This window comes from Arvicanthis niloticus, chromosome 5 (assembly GCF_011762505.2).
Source record: "Arvicanthis niloticus isolate mArvNil1 chromosome 5, mArvNil1.pat.X, whole genome shotgun sequence".
NCBI lineage: Eukaryota > Metazoa > Chordata > Mammalia > Rodentia > Muridae > Arvicanthis > Arvicanthis niloticus.
Genome location: NC_047662.1, coordinates 52245743 through 52270115, shown reverse-complemented (window position 1 = coordinate 52270115; position 24373 = coordinate 52245743). Strand labels below are relative to the sequence as shown.

General features: G+C 38.6%; 1 protein-coding gene across 7 annotated transcripts in view; it reads right to left on the bottom strand.

The window, feature by feature from the left end:
• Dock7 (dedicator of cytokinesis 7) overlaps nt 1-24373 on the bottom strand; it is a 190758-nt gene that overhangs the window by 49839 nt on the left and 116546 nt on the right. For 4 of the 7 annotated variants that reach the window (XM_076934628.1, XM_076934627.1, XM_034502690.2 and 1 more), the window contains exons 22-30: nt 24163-24332; nt 17020-17109; nt 15736-15825; nt 14745-14840; nt 12603-12743; nt 12389-12502; nt 9754-9924; nt 7197-7336; nt 96-265 (exon numbers count right to left, since the gene is read on the bottom strand). In XM_076934628.1, the coding sequence (XP_076790743.1) occupies nt 96-265; nt 7197-7336; nt 9754-9924; nt 12389-12502; nt 12603-12743; nt 14745-14840; nt 15736-15825; nt 17020-17109; nt 24163-24332 (1182 nt within the window). The remainder of the gene's footprint in view (nt 1-95; nt 266-7196; nt 7337-9753; nt 9925-12388; nt 12503-12602; nt 12744-14744; nt 14841-15735; nt 15826-17019; nt 17110-24162; nt 24333-24373) is intronic. The other 3 variants (XM_034502691.2, XM_034502693.2, XM_034502692.2) reach the window with 2 other exon arrangements.

Sequence of the window (24373 nt, the reverse complement as noted above, 5' to 3'; positions counted from 1 at the left end):
CCCAGGGTATATTTCCTTAATATTTGTTAACCTTAAAAAACATTTTCAACTTTGAGATAACAAGCTTTGAAAACTATGTTAATTACATTAAGTACCTGTAAACTCATACAGTTGAGGTACAGTTTCCATGATAATACCAATCAGAGGAAGGTACAACATAGCCACCCGAGCCTTTATCTGAGGGTCAGAGTACCGTGGGTCAGAGTCGTGACTGGACAGTAAGTTGTGTACCATATTGATGACTTTCTTATGCAATCCAAACAGTCTATTTAAAAAGGAGAGACGAAGGAGGAGAAGCAATGAGTCACAGAGATTAGTAATATTATCAAAACAAATAGTAAGGGCAGGCACTCAATCAACCTTGTTTAATTCCTTAACTTTGCTAGATATAATTTTTTTTTTTTGGGGGGGGGGTTCCATACAGGATTTCTTTGTGTAACCATGGCTGTCCTAGAACTCACTCTTTAGACTGGGCTGACCTCAAACTCATAGAGATCCACCTGCCTCTAACTCCTGAGTGCTAGGATTAAAGGCCACCCCAGTTGCCAGCTATATTTGTGTATTTATTCCAATAAAGTTCACTTTAAAGTATGTAAAATGCATAAATTCAATACTTAAGAGTAAAACAAACTCTTTGGTTAACTCTGTAGTAGTGCTTTGACTGATAAGGAACACAAGAGCATACACAAACACACACACACAGTACCAACGTCAACAAAAATATGACCATTCTTATTACATGGAATGAAATGGGGGCTGCACGTGTGCCATGGTGCATGTGTGGAGGTTAGAGGATAACTTTCTGATGTCTGTCCTCTCCTTTCAGCTTTTCCTAGGTGGGTGCTGGGGACTGGCCTTAGGTCATCAGCTTACATGGTATCCACTTTATCTGCTGAGCCATCTCACTGGCCCTGAAGTAACAATTCTGAAGTAGAACTGTGAAGAAAATATGCCAAATGAAATAAGCTACTTAAAGAAATACAAATACTATGTGACTCTGCTCCTCCAAGGCATCTAAACACCTATGAGATATAAACAAATCCTTAGAAAACACAGAGAATAGTCATTTGACAGAGACTGGGAGTGTTTTTTGGTTATGGAACTTCATTTCTGCCAATGAAAATGTTCTAAACTTTTGTGTGTGTGAACCTAATGTTACACACTACATACACTGTTCACATGTATGAAAAACTTCCTCTATTTTTATTTTGTATATTTACTTGGCACAAGTATATGCACAACTCTTTGTATACATGTGTAAGGAACTTGTATGTGTAAGGCACATGTGCATGTGTGTGAGTCATGAGTGTGTATGAGTGTATATAAGTGTGAACCATGAGTATGTGTATAGATGAGTAATTAGTATGTATGTGAGCCACGAGTATGTGTGTGTGTGAGTCATGAGTGTGTAACGTGAGTGTGAGCCTTGAGTGTGTGTGGTGTGAGGCATGACTGTGGGTGTAGGTATAAGATGTAGATGTGTGGAGATCAGAGATGGACATCAGATGTTTTCCATTTTATTTTTTGAGGCAAGGTCTCTCACTGACCCCAAAGTTAACCAATTAGGCAAGGTTAGCTGGCTAGTGAGCTGTAGGAATTCTCCTGCCTCCACCTTCTCAGTGCTGGGATTGCAGGCCATGCTGCTGTGCCAGCTTTTTCTGTGGGTGCTGGAAATCCAAATTCAGCTCCTCATGCCCGAAACAGCAACCCTCTTAATGAATGAGTGAGCCATCTCTCCTGCCTCTGTTACTTAGAAAACTCCTCTGACAGATTATATAATCAATAGGCTGCCTCCCTTTTGAAGTCTACTTTTAATAGAACATCTCTGCTTGTGCACCTCATTTAAGTCCTTTTGATTTCTCTACCCTAGGTGAGGACTCTTAACACACTTGTTCTCTCCACAGACCAAGGCACTTTGACTATACAAACCATTCTGATTAAGGTGTACACACTCCAACTCCATCCAGCCCTTAAGTTGTAGCACAGAGCAGCTTCTATACCTGTCCTCACAGGAAAACTCACCAGCAAGAGCTTGTCTTAGCAAAGAATTGCCACTCTGAGTCTATTCTGGCCAGATCTTTTAAACATTCTCAAAGAGGATTTTTGTTTTTTTAAATTTATGTGTATGTGTAAATGTGATTATGAAGGGTGGGCATGAAGGCCAGCAGGGGGCATAAGATCCCTTGGAGCTGGAGTTACAGGTGGTTGTGAGCCATTCAGAACGTGTGCTATGAACAAAACTCAGGTCCTCTGCAAGAGCAGGAAATGCTTTTAACTGAGACGTCTCTCCCAACCCCAAATATGTATGTTCTTATACACATTGTATTGGCTGATTTTGTGAGTCAACTTGACGCAAGGTAGAGTAATCAGAGAGGAAGGAGCCTCAGTTGAGGAGATGCCTCCATGAGATTCAGCTGTAAGGCATTTTCTCAATTAGTGATCAATGGAGGAGGGCCCAGCCCATTGTGGGTGGTGCCATCCCTGGGCTGGTGGTCTGGGTCCTATAAGAAAGTAGGCTGAGCAAGCTCCAGTACAGCACTGTCTATGGCCTCTGCATCAGCTCCTGCCTCCCAGTTCCAGCCTTGCTTGAGTTTCTTTCCTGACTTCCTCTAATGATGGATTGTGACATGGAAGTGTAAGCCAAATAAAACCCTTTCCTTCCCAGCGTCCTCTGGTCATGGTGTTTCAGCATAGCAATACATCCCTAAGACACCCACAAAACAATCTCTTTTTTTGTTTTTTGTTTTTGTTGTTTTGGTCTCAGAAAATGCTGTATTTCTCCCAGAAAATGCTCTTCCCATGTTGTCAGCAAAGCCCATCTCCCTTCAACACTTTCAAAGATCATCCTGACCTAATTCTTGTCTCAAAAAGCTTTTCCTATTTTGAAAGCTGATCTTAATTTTAATTTTAGGTTTGTTCATAAAGTAGACGTTCAAAGACTGTTGAAAGCACATTCATAGACTCCTTTCAGTCCTCAGTCCTGACTCCCTGCTTGCTGCTCTTCCGGCTGCTCCCACTGTTCACTTACTCCCTGAGAGGTCAATGCAAATGCTGATTCTTTTATGGCTTCAACACATGCTTCATATTCATACCTTCTTCCCAACAAGCTCCTCTCCTACTTTCATGCCACCCCTACACCCCAACTGCCACCCCAAATGTGTGTCCTGCTGCATTTAATCAGCCCGGCCATAGGGATGTCTCAGGTCCAGCTTCTGGGCCTCTGCTGTTTCCATTCTCACAACAATAATTCTCATGCCTGGACAGGCACTCCAACCCTCCCAGCAGCTGTCACACCCTGACTCCAATCTGCCCAAATGGTTTTCATGAAGCCATTTCATGCATTTTATTACTCAATCATAAGAAAGTATTATATATAATTATACAACACTAAGTGCTGATGACTGAGTCCAGAGTACCGTGCATGCCACACACAAATGCTCCCGATGAGCTACTGTCCCAGCTCCTACCCCATTCTTGCTGTCTGAATTAAGCTGCATGTTCTTAAGGAGTTTACTTTAGCCAGAGAAAAGCACACACACACACAACGGTTTTTGCCATATTATATTCTCATCTTCCAAAAAGCTATGTCCTACAAAATTAACAGTTAATCACAGTACAGTTATGTTGGTTAGCTTTTGTGTTAACATGACACAAACTAGAGTCATCTGAGTAGAGTGAATCTCAACTGAGAAAATACCTCCATCAGAATGGCTTGCAGGCATGTCTGTGGGGCATTTTTTTTTTTTTTAATTGATGATTGATGTGGGAAGGCTCAGCTCACAGAAGCAGGTGCCACCCCTAGGCTGGTGGCTCTGGGTGCCATAAGAAAGCAAACTGAGCAAGCTATGGAATAAGGCTGTAGGCAGCACTCCTTCATGACCTCTGCATCAGCTCCTGCCTCCTGATTCCTGATCTGAGCTCCTACTTTGGCTTCCGTTCATGATGAATTGTGATCTGGAGATGTAGCCAAACAAACCCTTTCCTTTCCAGGCTGTTTTTGGTCATGACATTTTATGACAGCAATGGAAAGCCAGAACAACAGCTCTTTAGACGACAAGAGAATCTTGCCTCTATTAGACTGTTTCATGGTTACAACTACATCTTTGGCTGTTTATAAAACATCTTACTGCTAATCAAGGAATGATTCTCATTACTTAGCAAGCAGATGAAGTCAAAGGACAAGCACTCTCCTAATGGATCTGGCAATGAATCCTGCACAGTATCTTTGTCTAGACCTGTAAGACTGTAACATAGGTATATGACCATCTGAAAGTCATTCAAGCATGGTTTTAGACAGAAAATTCAATTGCTGAGGCTCAAAGGTAGAAATGAACTTGTTTCATTCAACCTTAGATACTTAGACACTTAGAAAAGTGAGACTCCAGTTCCTAGGAGAACCTTAGACAAATCTAAAGCTCTAGGAATGCAAAACTGAGCAGGACACACATATGTCTTCTCTCTAGCTTCTACTCTAACAAGGTTATCATAAACCTGAAGGAAGCACTTTGCAGAAGAGAAAACAGGGTTTCATGGCTAAGAGTGACTGCAGCAAGGACAATAGAAATATAAGTTAGCAGGCTATGAGAGCCTCAACAGGAATATCCTGTTTTGAGAGAAGACCTGAGAAACTGTAAGCAGGAATGGCTATGTGAAGACCCTCATCCACTTAAGCACTGCTTTGGATAGAGAAAAATGCAAATGTCAAGAACTAAATGTCTGAACAAACCTAATCCATCCAGCAACCTGCACAACTTTGGGAACTGGATCCATCAAAATAGCTACCTGACCCTAATCAGCCTAAGGAAAAGGTTTATACTTGCACGGAAAAACGGATTCATTCACCCTCTCTCCTGTGAGCCATGAAAAAAGATCCTAACTCTGTGGAAACTATCCTGCAGTCAAAGTAGAGGTGACTATTTCAGCAGGATAAACATGATGAAATCAGTGAGTTAAAGACTGAATTATTCAAAGAACTCTCTTTCTGATATGAATAAAGCCAGTATGCAGAAAAAAAAAATTTCAGTTTCTTATAACTAAAGCTATCCTGATCAAGTAAAAACACTGGAAATAAACTTGCAAAGAACCATGGAGTTGGCTTGACAGAGCTGCCTTCAGAGGCATGTGTCATAGGTTTTTCAGGTTAGAGGGCATGGCTCCTGGGGCACAATGTACCTTTCAGTTCCTGAGAGAATGATGTATTTATTCCCTCAAGCAGTGAAGCATATAGGCCTTTTTGTATTTCTCTCTATATCACCTTGGAAGTCAAGGAAGCAGGGATGCTTGACAAGATAGTTTTAGACATTTAATCCTGTGTACTTTGTAGAACTTGCAAACATCATTGTATCCTGGCAACTACAACTATATTGATCCTGGAAACTGCCACTATATTCTTTATAAAGACTGACTGCTTTCAATAAAATTGTCAAAGCCCCAGTTGTGCTGTAGCCCTCCAGCCTGGCCTGATTTAATTCCTTGAGGACATATCAGATGACCTTGGCCGGTAAATAAACCTAGGTGCTTACAATGACTCAAATGTCTGAGGTATACTAGTTCATAAGGAAAGCAAGACGGTCTGGAAAAGTTATAGAGTATCTTCTCAAAAACGTACACCTTTAATTATCTTCAAATGACATACTTTTTTGTCAAATGGTAAAACATGAAAGTGCTTGCAACAGAATTGGCAGGCATAGTCTCAGCCATTTAAACTTTTTTCTCTTTGTACATAGTCTACACAAACCGATACTGTATATGGAGCCTACAGGACACCTCTTCAGAACTCCATGATTCTGGTGAAAACTACTTCTTTAAGATACAGTCCACATGTAAGTTCTCATTATTTTAAAAATACAAATCTTTCGTTTGCAGACAGTCTGAGCTTTTAAATTTTTTTTCAGTATCAACTATGTCCCTGACATATTACTAAGGATTTTATGAATATACTTTTTCTTTAATCTCTTAAGCAGATTAAACATCCATTAAAAACCTTTTTAAGGTTATATGTTTTTGTTTCCTGGACCTCTTGTATGACACTTAAATTCAGGCTAAACTTAAGGTGATCAGAGTTTTAAAAAAAATTTTTTTTACCCAAATGAATCATGATTATACAATTTCATTTTTACAATATTTACTTTTTATTTTAGTTTGTATGTGCGTAGACACACACACACAGAGAAAGAGAGAGAGAGACAGACAGAGACAGAGTATATGTGGGAATGAGCAAAGAAATATAGGTTTCCTGAGAGACTAGCAGAGGTGTCAGATCTGGAACTACCTACTGGCAGCAGTGATGACGCTGACATCAATGCTGGGTACTGAACTCAGGTCCTCCAGAGGGGCAGTATATACACTTTAAATACTAAGCCACTTCTCTACCCTGTTTTGTTCTGCTGCTCAGGATGTCCACAAACTCACAATCCTATGACCTCAGCCTTCCAAATAGCTAAGAATTTGGGTCAGTGTCATGTCAAGCTGTCAGACTTTTAACTGTTAAGAGGGGTACCACCCATAAGGGCTGCTATCTCAGAAGATACCAAGGTACTTCATAAATGAAAATCATCAGATAATATCTTTCCTTATAACAATTTCCAAAAATCTTCTTACAGCAGACATTTAAAAAAGATAGGGTAAGTTTTAAGATAAAATGCTACATAGTAGGATGGAAATTATTAATTTTTCTCAGAAGGAATTAAAGAAAAATTAATCTATTTTCCATAACTGAAAAGTGCCTACTGTATTTTTTTTAAGTTTTATTTTATGTATATGTAGCTGTCTTCAGGCACACCAGAGGAGATCATCAGATCCTATTACAGATGGTTGTGAGCCACCATGTGGTTGCTGGGAATTGAACTCAGAACCTCTGGAAATGCTCTTAACTGCTGAGTAGTCTCTCCAGCCCTGTGCCACTGTATTTTAATAAATATCCATATACTAATACACACAACTGTTTCTTGTATTACTAGAAAAGTGCTACAGCATCAAGCATATATACTACCATTTGTGTTGATAAATCTCAAATTCAGAGGAGATTAAATAAAATATAAAACACCATTCCTGAAAGTAATCGGCACAGAAATAACAAGCATATGAATCTTGGAGAATAAAGAAGCAGGAATAGTATTAATTAAAATCTTAGCAGAATCAGTCCCACAGTCCAAAACCCAACTGACTTTCTCCAATTTGAAACAGGCATTACTCACCCTTCGGCATCGGGGTCTAGAATGAGTGCGAGCTCTGTCAACACGAGGCCTGCCAGGTAATGCTGCTGGCGGAAGGGTAAGGACAATTCAAACATGTTTGCGATCTTCTGGTCCTGCACATTGGTGGAAAATCCAGAGCTCTGTTGGGGGTAAGGAAGAACTCAAGTGTTGATAGCTGTGCAGCAAACACCCTACAGCTGTGGCACTGCCACAGTGAGATTCGATGTTATGTCAGACAGATGTTACTCCAGAGAGTTCACAGAGAAGTAACCACTCTTGCTTTAGGTATGGGACACTATGATGATTTCTTCATTTCTGTACCAAACAGAGAAGACTGACCTAGCCCAGGAATTCTACTTGGGGATCACAGACCTTAGGAAGAGGACTCAAAAGTGCACAAGATCAACTCTGACTTCAGACAGACAGTGCTTAGGAAAGCAGCCTGCTCAGGACACGATCCTATGGCTTCAAGCTTCCAAATAGTTCATCAATTTTATTACTGAAATTTATTAACAAAAGGTTTAATTTTTGATTTTCTCATATTGATATTTTCCATTTGTTTTCACCTTTTATCCTTTTAACCATCTACTATTTCAGTAACTCTCTGAAGGGGAGAAATGTTATAAATGCCTTCACCCTAAAGTACAAGAGAAATGTCCATAAACATGGCATTTAATTTCTAGAGAAATTTCAGATATCACCGAAGCTACTTTTCAGAGAATGAACTATACTTGCAATTGTGGACCATCTTATGGTCTCTCACCAAATCTTTAGAAGTTATAGTCCTGAAAAAACTTATATCTCCCAAGATACATTCCACATTCAGGGATACGTGTGTGTGTGTGTGTGTGTGTGTGTGTGTGTGTGTGTGTGTGTGTGTGTGTGTACACATCGCCAGCATTAGATTTCCTATTTCTGTAGAGAAAACTAAGTTTAAAGAATTTTTCTGCCCCTCCCCCCAAAAGTATGTCTATGTTAGCTACTAAAATATGAAAATTACATAGTTAAACAAGAAAGCGAACAAGATAGTTCAAGAAATTCTATAAGAATTTCACAGGTAAATGCCATGTAGTAAGGAGATTTTAGGAAAGACTCACAAAGGAGATGTCTATTGTGGTGGTTTTAATAGGAGGTATGCTCCAACAGACTCATGTGTTTGACTGCTTGGCCCATAGGGAGTGTGACACTATTAGGAGGTATGACTTTGTTGGAGGAAGTGTGCCACTGAAGGGTGTGCTTTGAGTTCTCCTATGCTCAAGCTATGCCCACTGTAGCACACAGTCTCCTGCTGCCTGCAAATCAAGATATAGAACTCTTAGTTCCTTCTCCAGCACCATGTCTGCCTGCATGCTACAATGCTCACTGCCATGACAATATTAGAATAAGCTGAAACCGTAAACCAGACCCAATTAAATGTTTTCCTTTATAAGAGTTACATGGTCATGATGTTTCTTCATAGCAATAAAACCCTAACAAATATATCTATGTTAGTCACTAAAATACAGTTAAATAAGAAAGTGAACAAGATAACTCAAGAAATTCAATGAAATTTCATAGGTAAATGCCATGCAATAAGGAGGCTTTAGGAAAGGCACCTATGACTAATTGGTTTCTGGCTGTATAGCCACATCTTTAAAAGAAGACAGAGCAAGAATGCAAAAGGCTGGATGCATCCTTTAGGGAGGCAGAAGGTATGTGACGGTAGGTTGATCCAGGAGACGCACTGCAGAGAGGAAATGAAAAACTGTGGCCAGCTCTCTTACACTTTCCAGGTTTCCATTTTATGTGAGTAAGGTTTTAACTCTTTTAAACAAACGTGTAAGATTGTTTTAGCCTAGAGAACTGCACCTGGGCATTCCACATCACAGAAATAGGATTAGGGAGTGCATAAGATCAACGCTGCCTTCAGACATTAGGAGCTACTATACAAATAGCTGTGTAACTCAGGATGACTATAAAAGGAGCTTTTTATTAGAGGAGGAAAACCTTGGCTTCCATAACACTGTAACTATAAAATGCTTATCTTTTTGAATCTTCAAAGAAACTGTTAGCTGTATAAGTCAAGTGCAACCATTAATGTACATTGAGTTTCTGTATGTGAGTGATCTAGTCTAACCCTGGCAGGCTAGCACTGCAGCCTGACTCTACCCTGCTTCCTTTCACAGGTATTTACCCCAAACTTGGTCTCTATATCTGCTTCAAGAAAACTCGATTTGTAAAAACATCAAAAAAAAAAAAAAAAAATGAGTTCACGCAGGTGAGCTCACTCATATGCACATCCTGAAAGAAGCTCAGGACCATGCTTAAACCTGGCTTTGGAATAAAACCTTGGTTCACAGCCTCCCCTGACCACTTCTTACTTTCTATGTTTTTGATTTAGAGGTATCCAATATGGATAACAACAAAACTCTTGAGTTGTTCTGGTAATTAGATGAGCTAATATTTATAAAGCACTCAGAAGTGAGCCTATTCCTAATTAATCATCAAATAACAAATTGACAGTTTTTCATCCATTTGTATAAGTATGAACATATGTATGTCCTCACACTTTGCATACCTGAGATGTTGCAGAAGAAACAGAAGGTGATGGAGAGGCAGGTGGGGTGAGCAAGCTGCAGGGTAAGTTTAATGTAACATAGTGCTCATGGCTGCAGATGATTCGCAGAAAGTCCAACCTCAGGGACACCAGGACACTTGGATTTGGCAGTGAATAGAGCTTCGCTGACACCTTAGAAGTAGTGTGTAAAGAAGAGAACACCAACTGATATATTTTTTCTCCCACAGTAATACACCAGAATAACAGTATTTGAGGTCCTGTAGCTTATATGACAGTATCTCCTTTCCCCCCAATTCCAGCAAACACTACAGACGTGAACCCACAAGTCTATAGTATAAATCTACTTGACTAACCTAAAGCCAAATTCTTTTATTGCCAATGCTGCATTAATAGTTTCACTTCCGAAAAATGTACCTTATGAGAGAAAAGCATACATCAAAAGATTTCTTTTTATCACTTCTGTTTAATGCATTTATAGTTGTCTATTTTTCCCAACTAGATCACAGGCTACTCAAGGAGACATACTGTCAGCTGACTTAATAGGTATAGTTATCCCTGAATCAACCCCAATGGTTGGCAAGTGTAGGAGGTCAATAAGCCAAATTAGATTTGATAGTGATAAAATATAATTTTGGGGGGAAAAGAACAGTGTTTTGAAAATATCTATGAGTTACTCATTTTTACTTATGCATAATTTTTATTACTTGTAGTAATAAAAATTTTTCCTTTATAAGGAAAAAATCCAACTGAACAAGTCTTCAAAATTTTAACAATTATATTGCCAAATATATGGAGACAAAGTGTAGGACAGAACTGAGGAGGGGCCGTCTGGAGACCATTCTACCTTGGTATCCATCCCATGTGCAGTCACCAAAGGTAGACGCTAATGTGAATGTCAGGAAGTGCATGCTGACAAAAGCCTGATATAGCTGTCTTTTTAGAGGTCTGCCAGAGTCTGACATATTCAGAGGCAGATGCTCACAGCTAACCATTGATCTGATCAAGAGGTTCCCAATGGAGGAGTTAGAGAAAAGACTGAAGGAGCTGAAAGGGTTTGTGGACCCATGAGAAGAGCAACAATAACAACCAACCAGAGCTCCCCAGGGTCTAAACCACCAGCCTGGGAGCACATAAGGAGGGACCCATGACTCCATCTGTATATGTAGGGGAGGATGGCCTTGTCAGGCACAGGTGGGAAAGGAGATCCTTGGTCCCATGAAGGCTGAACACCAAGTGTGGGGAAATTTGAGCGTGGGGAGGTGGGAGTAGGGGGATAGGTGGGGGGCACATTCTCATAGAAGCAGGAGGAGGGGGATGGTATAGGGGGTTCCTAAGTGGTGCGGGGAATGGGGTAAGGGCACAAATTCTGAAATGTAAATATAATATCCAATAAAAAAAGAATTTTTAAAAAATTTTTATTTTATTCTATGTGGATGAGTGTTTTGCCCGCAGGTACATTTGTGCACATGTGCATGCCTCGCACCTACAGAAGCCAGAAGAGACCATTAGATTCCCTGGAATTGGAGTTATAGACTGTTGTGACCTGCTATGTGGGTGCTGAGAATTAAACCCAGGTTCTCAGGAAGAGTGGCCAGTGCTTTTAACCACTGAGCTAGCTATCCAGCCCTTTAGAATTATTGATCAACAGCTCTTCAAAACTAACCCATGGGCCAGCTAGGAAGTGCTTCATAAGTGCTACTCTTCAAGTGCATTCAAAACACCTCAACAATTCTGAGATGAAACACAGAGATTTTATTTTCCAATGCTTTGATAACTCTGCAGTGATTACAGTGTTTAAAGGGGCCAATCCAAAGACAAGAGTCAGGATTCTCCAAAAGGCAAGGCATTAATAGCCAGTTGATAACATTGAAGACCATAACTAGTTGCTTGTGGAAAAGGCCTAGGGTATTTGTAGTTTACTATCCACAAGATAATGTACAACATTTTGAACTTCAGTAAATAGCTAAGTCCAAACTCTAATGTTTAAATAGTAGCAATAACTCTGAAAGGGTGCTCCCATCCCCAGGGGGATGGGGTGAAGGACTCTGGGAGGTGGGACTGGAAGGGGGGAACAACATTTGGGATGTAAATAAAATAATTAATTAATTAAAAACAGTAGTAATGAAAAACAAACAGTTTACTTTAAGGGCCACTCCAAAGCTGGCATAGTGACTCATACCCATAAGCACAGGATGCAGGAAGTAGACCAGGAGTTCAAGATCACCCTCAGCTACAACAGTGAATTTAGAGCTGGCCTAAGTTATGTGAAACCCTATCTCAAATAAATACATACATACATACATACATACATACATACATACATACCAAGGATAGGCAAAGTTTAGTTAACTATGCACTTAACACAAATGCTGTTCTTGCACAGCGTTCAAAGGCTATATTCCATCACTATCTACGTAGCTTTAAATGGAAGGAAGAAAAACTGAGTGGGGTACAGTAGCTATTCTGGGATTGACTTGGTATAGTCCTAACAAAGCACACGCCATGCACTTACACCACAGTGTTAACAACATGTTACTCTGCTACTTTTTCAGTTTAGTGTATGTGCTCTTGAAACTCCAGCCCTGAAACTAGCTACCGCAGTATTTCAGTTACTCAATGACTAAGTGTGTATTACCTGTTTGTAGCAGGACTTTATAAGGCTAAAGACAAACCCTCTGTCCATAACCGACAGTAGATCATTGAGAAAGAAGGCAAGGCTTGTATTGAGTCTCTCAACCATTTCTGTATCCTAGGAGACAGAGTATAAGCAATAATGATGATGGTGATGGACAAAAGCACAGCAGTTTATTCTCAGCCTGTAAGAGACATCCATGGAAAGTCATCATTACCTTCTGAAAGCGTGACACGACATCACCAGCAATCGTGCTAACCAGGGCAGCAATATCATCCATAAAACGTTCTGGAAAACGGTTTTTTCTCGGAGCATCAAGCTTATCATTAAAGTACAAGTGGTGTACCATGCTCTTTACCTGTAGAAAAAAATACATACCATCATCTGTGCTGTTTTTTTTGCTTTATTTTATGATGGAATCTTGCAATGTAACGCAGATTAACCACGAGTTCTCAACCCTCCTGTCTTAGCTCTAAGGTCTTAGGAGCACATGGATGTTCTACTATCTGGATTAATCTTAAGTAAATAATAATGGATCTAAGTACTCTGGCTATTTTTAAAATATAACATGTAATTTAGCAGTCAACTGAAATATTTTTTTGATTTCCCAGTGTTTTGGAAATGTTTCTTAAATATTTTCTATATGCCAACAAAATGTTGAACATAATAAAAATTTCCCCTTTACTCTCATAAAGCATTCTGTCATAACTTCACAGTGTAAGACAATTTTAATTGAGAAATTTTAAGACTGACTCAATGTTTCACCCCACTGCCCCTAACTTAAGAGTCCTCTGATGGTTAGAAAACCTGCTGTCACTGTGGTCATCAACAGGTACTATGTAAAATATCAGTTGATTATTTTAAGTGACTTCAGCTTATAGAATGCTTTTAGATACATTTTCATTACAATACTAGTAACAGTAATAAAGAATGTAAGCATTTACATTTAAAGAGAGCTAATCTGTTGACAGCATGCAGCACAGTCTTTTGTTGAAGTGACAAAGCATAGGGTGTAGCATGGTGGGCAAGAACGCCACCACCTGCCTGTATCCCAGTCCCCCGGCCTCACCCCACTTTTTAAACAGGGTCTCATTTTTAAACAGGCTACCCAGGAATTCTCTATGCTGTGCCAACTGGCTTCAAACTCAAGAAATATGCCTGCCTGCCGGCCTGCCTGCCTGCCTGCCTGCCTGCCTGCCTGCCTGCCACTGCAGATGTGCACTTAGACTTCCAGCAACTAGGTTTCTTTCAAAAAGGCCCTGGGATGCGAGGGGTTTGCCACCAAGCCCACCTACAGCCAACTCTTGAACAGTAATCTCTGGACTCATATTTAAGAAATCTCAACACATATGGAAGACTTTTGTTAAAGCCAAAATTGCAATTCCTATCTTACAAGAAAAGTATGTGAGTTATAAATTTGATACTGATATTCTAAAAGAAAATGAGCTTTTGGACACATACATCTCCAGGTTTACCTTCTCGGTAGATTAGTAAATCTGTAGGGAAAACATGTTTTATATTTCAAATACAGGCAACAATCACTGCTGCTGAACTATATGCTGTATTCTAAAAGCCCCTTTAACTTCTCTCCTCCTCCTTCTGCCCCTCTCATGTCCTCCATCCCTTCCCCTCTTTCCCTGTCCTCATTTCTCTGTTTTGGGTTTTGTTTTGCTCCTTATTTATTAAATATTATTTTTGTTGAAATAAAATGATTCCATGATCTGAGCTTTCTAGTCCTAAGGGGGAAAACTAGAGGAAAATCCCTTGAGCCAGAATGTCAGGCCTTGAATTATAGTACTGCTACCTATAGGATGTGTATACTAACATGTTACTTAACCTCTCACAGCCTCAGTGACAGGTGTGCATAGTCACTTGATAGGCACTTACTGTTTTGGTTCATTAAGAGGTCTGCATGTATACAACCACAGACATGTTTTATATGAAATGAAAAAAATTAATCAGTTTGTGTGTCATTTATTGAAGTAAGCAAAAAGTGTTTCTCAAATTGATTGTAATTGCATTTTGCTATGCACTGTCCAACTATAATAACAGGATGTATTTATAAAGCTCTAAATAATTGTTACAACATCTACAGCACTAACTTTATTAATTTGCATAGACTAGCAAAGACTGTCACAAGTTTCCTTGTGTAGCCAAGAAGAACAAGACAAAACACACCTCATACATTATAATTTTACCTATATTGTGCTGGTGCCCAAAGTATATTTAGAAACAAATATATATAATTATGCTTGGGGGCAAATATGAGGGTGTAATTTCTAAAATAAGAGAAAAATGAGCTGATACAAAATTGCTTACTGAGTTAGAAAGTATTAGAGAACACGTTCAGTTTGCTTACCATCAACTCAAAAAAGAACCAGGCTTGTTGCAAAGCTGATTCCCGAACGCTGCCACTGCAAACAACCCACTGCAAAGCCAGTTCCTCATGAAAAAGCTATCCAGAAATAAATCATGGTTATTATCAAAGCCAGACTTGCTGATGACATAAACCAAATGATAGCACAGGGACAAATGAAGGCGCAATGGGAATAAGCTCAACAGGGCACATGACACTGGATGATGCCGTGGACACACCCATTAACGAAACGACTACTTATGCATGAACACAGTGTGGCATGTTCAAAGCTCAAAAATTACATATTATCTTGGAGTAAAATGTAATTTTAAAAGGACAGGCAGGAAACAACTTCCTAAATTGCACTTGCAAACAAAAAATTAACCCAAAACCTCACAGCTACAAATTGGATTTTGTTTGTGTTTTAAATACATATTTGAACATACAACTTTGCTGGTACAATTTAGGAAATACTATTACAAATTTAAACTTTTCTGTATGCTATTAAGTTCCAGGTGTTAAAGATGTATTTTTAAAAAGCAGAAACTTTCTTATAATGGATATGCATACAAAGCACTTGCAAAATAGCACAGATCACTATGAAAGGCTGTGCAGAAGGGGCAAGCCAGCATTGCTTACTAAGAGTGATAACTTTTCTAACTCATCTTCCTTTCCCTGGAGATTTAAAACAAAACAGAAGTAGTTACAGAAACAGAATTAAGAACTCATATATTTTTCTGGTATTAAATTTTTATTATCTTATTTGGATTACTATATTCTACAATCAATTCCAAAAATAGAAACATCATCTTAATGAAAACAAACCCTGAACAACAGTGGCATGGCCCAGAGGCTCCAGACCAGCACTGCTTGTTCAAATGTAATTTTAGACACAACAAAATTATTTTAGTATCTCACACTGGTTGTATAAGAAAACTTTACAAGTTTTTAATTGTTGGAATTACTTTCCCCCTCTGTCTTCTTATGAATCTACCTTTTTAGTTGGTAAGCGTCCCGTTAATGTTTGTAAGAAACTTGACGTCTCTGTGTGCGAAGACATACGATTACAACTTCGATCCATAGCCTATGGGTGAAGGTGAACGAATGGCGAGAGAACATTAACACTGCTGTGGGGGACTCGGAAGGCACGGACTACGCTCAGCTTCAAACATTTAGATTCTTTCTGATCACATTACGTTATTTTAAGCTGCTTTAAAAGCTGTATGAAAACTGCTTCTATTTTTTTTGTCTTTAAGATTAATTACCTTAGTGATTATAATACAAAGAGTGCTGCAAAGAATGAAACTTACCTGTGTAATCTACACATGCACATATCTAGCAAAAACATATAAAAAGCAAAAATATACTTCTCAACTGCTGTCTGACAAAAAAATTAGAAATCAATAATTTTGTACTCAATAAGGGAAATTAAAACTTCCAAAACATTATTTTATTAAAAATATACCATTTAAGTTTGTCATAAACTATACATAATATAAATCAGTTATAATCTTCAATGGAAATTTAGAAACTTTACTTTTTTTAATTAAAAACACATCATTCAAGTTTGTCATAAACTATATGTATTACAGTTCTAATCTTAAATGGAGAGTTGGGTTATTTTTTAGGAATTAGAGAATTTTCCTTCAAAGCCAATACACAGATAAGAAGTATATTTTAATGCATCATGCAGTTAGTTATCAAGCAACTAGTCTTAAAATATGTCATATTTATAATAAATTTCATACTTTGCAACACATTCCAAATTAAACAGTTCTTTCCTCCGGCATTTATTCTTACAGCATATGTACTAAACACTTCAAATTTATTTATACTTAACTTCAACTTACTACCAATCTTTCTACTTGGTGATTATGAAAAAGAGAAGGTAATAAAGGCCAAAGGAAATGACATATTTAGATTTACTTTAAATCAAATGGAAAAAACTGTTCAGTATTTTCAACATAAAAATTTCCTACTAAAGAGGAACAAGCTCTGAAGAGAACCTTTTATAAAGCTCTCAGTGCATGAACAGCAGGCATGAAGACACTGATGTGATGTGTAAGGAGAAGGCAGGAGGAGACAGAAAGACAAGAGGAGAGCATTACTGGTGCAACTGGCGGAGTCATGCATAGTAGTTGGGGAATGTGCTAGGTAAAAATACACACTTATAATGATTAAATAAAAGCAAGCCACTGAAATTACAGCATGTACTAAAAGGTAATGTTCTAAAGGAAACATCAGCAGCCAATAAAGAAACCTATAATGCAAACACCACCTGTGTTGATTCTGCACTTGGACTGGGGTTGGATCCCCATGAGGCAGCTTTTGGACCAGTGTTAACCCAGGAATTGGAGCGATCTAAACCCTAAGCACATAACAGAGAGCAGTTGGAAAGGAGAGAAATGTTACATGGTGCATGCTATGAATTATCCTTAAAGAAACCCAGTCCTCCCAATGCAAACATGGTCTTCATTAGTACTGTTAAAGCAACTCGAAAGATCTCAGGAACATAGAGAGTATTAGTTCATCCACATCATCTTATCATATAGCGTAATTTTTAAAGAAAAGAATATTAAGTATAGTATTTAAAGGTCATTCAATATAAAGTGATTGCCTTAAAGTATAAACCACAGAAATTTCTACAGCATTACACTCAAAATGCTTCCTCAGTATGGTAGAAACTCTTAACTGAACTGAGCTGGGGGGGTGGGGGGTGTAGTTGGAGGAAAAGACTCAGCGCTCTGCTAGAAGACCTTAAGTTCACTGCATCCTCACTAGCGGAAGGCTGCTCTGCAGCGAGAACTCCACAATTCTGTTGACCTTGCCTCTTTCATTTTCTTTTTGAAAATTAAAAATCATGTAAAAGAAAAGCTAAATTTGTCCCTTCCTAATAACAACAGTGAATGTGAAGTTGTATTTCATTTTATTAATACTGGTCATTTAGATATATGGGGTTCTATCCCATATACATACAAAAGAAAAACATTATATCTCTCTAGGAATTATATTGTTATCATCACTCTCATTAAATTTTAATGTGTTTGTTATTAATAAATACATCAGCAGCAAGTTATTGAAAGAGATTACTGGTTCCTGATAAAGTCAGCTGAGGCCTGACTTCAATTTCCCAAGTCTAAGAGTATTAGAATCATGTAAAGTTGCTTTGTAAATTCATATTTTGTTTTCTACCCCCCAACTTCCTGATTTCAAACTCACCTAAAGGGAGAGAACCTGATAAATCGAGATGGAGCAAGTTTGCAATGGGTGTTTAGAGAATTTGAGGGCAAAGGATTACAAAGATAACCCAAAGCAACCTTATTAAAAATACTGAAGCCACAAATGTACTGGAACCACAAACTACCAAAGGTAAGACTGCTTGAAAGTGAAGCCATGTTGGCACACTGACCACTAGCTCTGTTCAGACAACAGGTTCCTCGGGAAGATTCCCAACAGCAACAGCAAATGTGGTGACCCAAGCCCATCATGAAACAGGTCAGTGAGAGTCAGTGAGGGTAAGGCCTACATATCAATACATTTTTTAGTATCTCAAGAGAGGTTTCTGAAAGGAAATTGACCACTGCTTGGAGTTTTGAATTTAGGGAGAATATTTTCTCTACTCTTTTTTTCTTCCCAAACACAGAACAGTTGAAGTAACTAACATTAATATAATCATCCATTTTCCTTCATGCCTAAGATGGGAGATAAGGTTCACAAAGACTTTTCTGCTTGCTAATTCAAAAATCTAAAATAAATGACTTTTTCATTCATTTTCTTATCTACAAAATAAAAATAATAAACTAGTCTTCGTCATGGTTTAAGGAGGGTTGAAGGCTAATGTCTTGAAGGCAGCAGATACCAGAAGTTGTTTATACAAAAATAGTCCAGAGATTAAAATTTTGTATTTGAATTAATTAATTTATAATGAGTAAGAGTACACTGCCTGTACAAATGTATTATAAACTTGTTTGAAAATTTCTTTTTAAAATAATGTTTATGAAAATTAATATCAGAATAAAATATCAGTTTGCTGCCAGTTATATTTCATAAACACCACATTGACACTTGAATAGTTGTAATTATACATCAAAACCTAAGTAAAGCTAGAACAACCAGGGCTACACAGAGAAACATCCCATCTTTTCTCTAAAACAAAAAACAAACAAGCTAAAGATAATATGTAGCCAATTAGTTTGTGATGCAAATAACTTCCATTAACTCAAGTGTTACAAAACTGAATGAATGTGTATGTGTGTGTGTGTGTATGTATGTATGTATGTATGTATGTATATAAAAACCAGTCCTTAAGCAAATTCATTACCCAAAGATACTAATGTAACAACTTTCTAGCTGTTTAAGAAACAAGGAAAAAGTAAAATGTGCCAGGTATATGTGTGTCTTTGCCTACTGCCAATACTTTGTCTTATCTTGTAGGTAGACAAACCTAATGAGCTGCCCTGGGGGTGGGGTACGAATTCTACAAGAAATGCAGACAGTGGCAGCCCAACCTATGACTCTGTCAAGATCTGAACTAGGGGGCCATTCATAGATATTTTGCTCAAGAATCTGTTTTCATATTGCCTGTGTCCTGAGAACATAAGTAAAGTTAAATTTAAAGCTAATGGACTAATTAATTTGTATGGCAGAACAAATGTCAAGGAGTAACAGTCAACTGCTGATAAGAAAACAGCCATTAAAAAGATCAGCACTGCTGGGCAGTGGTGGCGCACGCCTTTAATCCCAGCACTTGGGAGGCAGGCGGATTTCTGAGTTCAAGTCCAGTACGGTCTACAAGAGTGAGTTTCAGGACAGCCAGGGATACACAGAGAAACCCTGTCTCGAGAAAAAAAAAAAAAAACAGAGAGAGAGAGAGAGAGAGAGAGAGAGAGAGAGAGAGAGAGAGAGAGGGAGGGAGGGAGGGAGGGAGGGAGAGAGAGAGAGAGAGAGAGAGAGAGAGAGAGAGAGAGAGAGAGATCAGCACTACTAAAGAGAACCTGTGTGGCACTGAGACAACGCTGCAGGCAACACTGTACTCCTAAGAGGCTCCGACTTGTGACGACTCAGATTCACTTAAAGAGTAACACTTAGGTTGATGGGTTTACCAATTCTCAAAAGCAATTGCCTAGGAGGATGTCTCCCTGGGATCACTGAAGCTGAAACAGCTATATCCCAAGGAACCCAGGCTACATCTTGAGGACATCTCCCTGACCCTATTTTTTAAAGGCATGAAAGTTGCAGGAATGAGAGGGTCATGGAAAGCAACTGAGGCCAAGCAATGCATGATAGGGTTGCAGTCCTTGGAGAGGCCCTATGAGGCCACTGTGCAAATCCATGTAGGTAAAGCCTACATTTCAATGAAGACATCAAGATATTAGAGATGTCAAAACCATGAATCAAGAGTTGTGGGCATAGAAGAATCTGGCCTAAGAGAGAGTTTAAGTGTTCCAAGGGCACCAGAGACGGAGGGCGAGAGTTACTCAAGCCTTTTGGAACCCAGCTGACTAAATCGTAAGTCCAGATGCCAGACACAGAGCTGCAGGATTTGGTGGTTGCCCTTATGAATTCTGGTTTTGCTTTGGTGATTGTTTCTTGCTATATCCCAGTTTTTCCATTTGGGGGTGGGAGTATTTTTTTCTGTGTCATTATATATGGGAGTTATTTAACCTGTTATGTAGAATCTTGAAGTACAGGAACTGTTAATTACTGTGAAGATTTTAAAGCTGGATAGAACGCATTTCATATTATAACTTGGTCACAACCTACAGGGTCAAAGGGTAGTAGGATATGGTTTAAAAGTGATTTGTTTGGGTGCCGACTGGCAATGGGTGGACTTGTGATGACTGGTTTTAATTGTCTACTTGACAGAATCTAGAATGACCTGGGAGATGGCCTTCTGGGCACACCTGTGGGGTTGTCTTGACTGCACTAATTGATTTGTGAAGACTCATATAAATTGTAGGCAGGGCCATTCTCTGGGCAAAAGAGCCTGAACTGTATAAAATGGAGAAAATGAGCTGAGACCTGCATACAGTCTTCCCTCTTGGCTTCCTTATTAAAGACACCAGGTGGCCAGGGTCCTGCCGCTCCTGACTTGAGGGATATAACCTGTAAGTGTGAACTAATGCTAGGGCTTCCTCCCTCTAGTTACTTGTGTCATGACACTTTATCAGAGCAATGAAAAGAGATTAAAACACCAGTTATGCAAGCATTTAACCAGAATCTTAGGCAGATCTCACTAGGAAGGTGGCCCTCTAAGTAAAGTCCTAAATGATCTCAGAGAGCTGGTCACAGGAGGATCCTGCTTAGAGACATGATATAAACTGACTCAGCTTCTCTTGTCCATCTTAACTTGTAAAGCAACACTCTAGACATCATGTTGTGAACAGAAAGTAAAGTAACAGCAGGGTAACATCTCAAACTCATCTCCTTAATTCAGAGAGACACACTGCCATCTTATACTAAGATGGCAGAGACAATAAGAAGGCATATGAAAAGCCTTCAGTTCAATCTCCAGCATGGGGTGGGGATATGAAGAAAAGAAAACAGAAACTCAACCAAACAGAAACCCTGAGGCGCCTCATTTAACATATGTGCAATCTGAAAAAAGGATTCAGGAAAACAGGAAGTGGAATTCCTGAGAGAGGTCTGTACTGAAAAGTAAGGTGAGGGATGATTAATCTAGCATCTGCAAAAGTTCTTAATAAAACACGATACTTGGACAGTAAGAGATTATCAGAAAAGAAAGAACTTAGAAGAATATGAAAAGACTGAAACAGTAAACTCTGAAGAACAACACTAAGACAATATAGAGTCGCAGAAGCCAAGCAAACTGAACAAAAGAAAACCAAGAATTTGTGTTAAAGATCCTGGCAGGACTGGAACGGGGGCTCAGAGCATGGGTTGTCCTTGCACAGGCTCTGTGCTGGGTTCCCAGCCAGATAGCTCACAATGCCTGCACCTCCAGCCACAGGGAATTTGATGTTCTTACAAGAGGCATCTGCACTCACTTGCACATACCATATACAAAAACACATAAAAACTTAAGATGAAAGAAATAATTTTAAAATCCAAGTTTGGACACACAACTATTGGATTTAGCATGGTGGAGAACAACTGTAATATTAACAAGTGCAGTTTGGGTGAGAGACAATAGGAAAGTTAATTAAAGAAGACAGCAATAGTAAAAGAACTGAAGACACAAGATTTATAAAGTAGAAGAACTAAGACACAAAGTATAAGGGACTCTACTTTAAGAGACAGCAGAGTGGGCATTCCTTTAATCCCAGCACTGGTTCCAGGACACTTCCCTACCAAAATAACAGAAATAGTGTACAAAGTAGCAGCAGGAACACTAGGGAGAATTTTTTAAAAGTGAGAAATAGTATGTCTGTCTGTGGCTGGAAATGATTTGGTATATAGGAAGGAACTGATCATGCAGAACAAGAGATCAAAGAACTCCTAGACTGGGAACCCTGAGTAAGTGAGAAAAGTGCAGACAAGAAGAAGCAGTAGACTAAGCAAAGGGAGGTTCATCTCCCTTAAGCAGGAGACAGAAGCTGGAGGACACGGTGGCCAGCATCAAGGAGGGTCTGTGGTCTGTGGCAACAACCTATGGCAGAATGAAACCTATGGCAGAATGAAAAGAACACAGAATGACTGCCTGACTGACAGCACTGGGGACTTCAGGGGAGGCAAGCTGCCATTTTCAAGACATAGAAGAGCCAGTTGTTTCTACCAATGGTTTTAAGTCTGAGAAGAAAAGAGATATTGAGGTTTGATTGTGGCAAGAATATACGACCGGTCCTGACTAGTTACAATGACTCAGGAGGAAGACAGAACATTTGGAAACTTCTCCCTCTTTCCTCCTGAGGAAAACAAGATTGACTAGAAGCAGAAAAGGATAGTAAACTCTCAGAGTTGGGACACTAGAAAGAAATATGGATAATAACCAGATGACAAAATTCATGAAATGAAACCATGAAGGCTAAGTTACTGGTCCTGAGGAAAGACCTACAGGAAGACCATGATTAAGACAAAGACACCATCTCTAAAGGGAAGGAGTTACAGCAATTTAACCTGGACAATAAAGTAAGAATAAATTAAGAATAGGCATATGAAAAAAATCAGACTCCTAACATTTTTATGAGATAGAAGTATGTTATTAACATTAGGAAAAAATATGAAAGTAATTAACATTTTTTCAATGAAAGTAAAAAAATGTAAAACTACTTAAAATAAAACTTAATTAGATCTGGGTTGGCAGCACATACCTGTTATCACAGCACATGGGAGGCTGAAGCGGAAGGAACATGAGTTCAAAGCTAGCCTGGGCTATATAATGAGACACTGTCTCAAAGGAAAAAAACTTAATTAAGACATGCTGTGATGACTTTTTTTTTTTAACAAAAGAAAATAGTATACACACCCACATGTACATATGTATACTAATTTCATATATATTTGGACAAGTTGTTACTATTTTCCATTAAATGATTGTTTTAAAAAGCAAAACTAATACCAATTAATATAGGCTTCCTTGTTCTAAATTTTGAAGTTACATAAAAAATATAAAAAGAATAACTGTTATAGGAGGCATAATGTATGGAAATTAAGAGATATTTTTAAGGTAGAATCTCGAGGAATATGCTATCTACAGCCTTTGGACAATAAATACTTGTAGTTACCAAACATGACTTTGTAGTATTCAACTGCTAAGTACTTCCCTCTACTAAACAACAACAAAAAGATTGAGGATAAAAATAAGGTTAAGAAAATCTTAGGTACTTTTCCTAAGCTTAAACTAAGTTATCTTTGTATTATATATGTAGAAAAGTAATTTTCCAGAATATTTTTGGTGTGATAATAATGGAGGCTCTGAATAAAGTATAGGTGGGTCTTCTCCTCGTTGGTCTCTCTTGTCTAGGTTAATGACTAAGCATGGTTAAATAATCACACCTTTCTAGTCCTAGTGCAGTTCACCCAGGTTCATAGGAAATGTAACTCTCTTACCAACCAAGGCCAGGAACTATTCTGGATACTCTCCTGAAGAAGGAGCTCACAAGGACATCACTGAAAGACACAGGTCCCTCCCCATGCTAGAGAATCAATCTAACAATTTTTAACATGAGAAGATATCAGACAAGTTGTATGTGATGATTTATCATGAACAAATTTTAGAATTTGGCAGATTTATTTTTTAAATGCGCAATGTATAGACCAGTTTATAACAGCAAACATATTTAATAGAAATGTGAAAAGTACTTGCTGACAGAATAGGAATATTTTGGTTTTTTTTTTTCTAACTCAAATAAAATAGAAAAAAATTCTGTACATACTTTGAACTTAAATACGTTTTAAAATTAAGAATAAATTAAATACATGGATAACTATCATAAATGGATATAGCATATGCTCGGTTTACCTTACTGCCAATTATTGATCGAACTTCATCATCTGGTGATGTGGGAGTCCCAGATATATCTGGATTACTGTTGCTAAGGCTTCGAGAACGATTTAAGTTAAGGCTTGCAGGTCTCACTGCAGACCTAGCCATTGTGGCATAATGCACTGATCCTCCCAAACCTCCGGGACCTAGAGTTGCAGTAAACAGCACATAATTAGTAAGAGAGGAT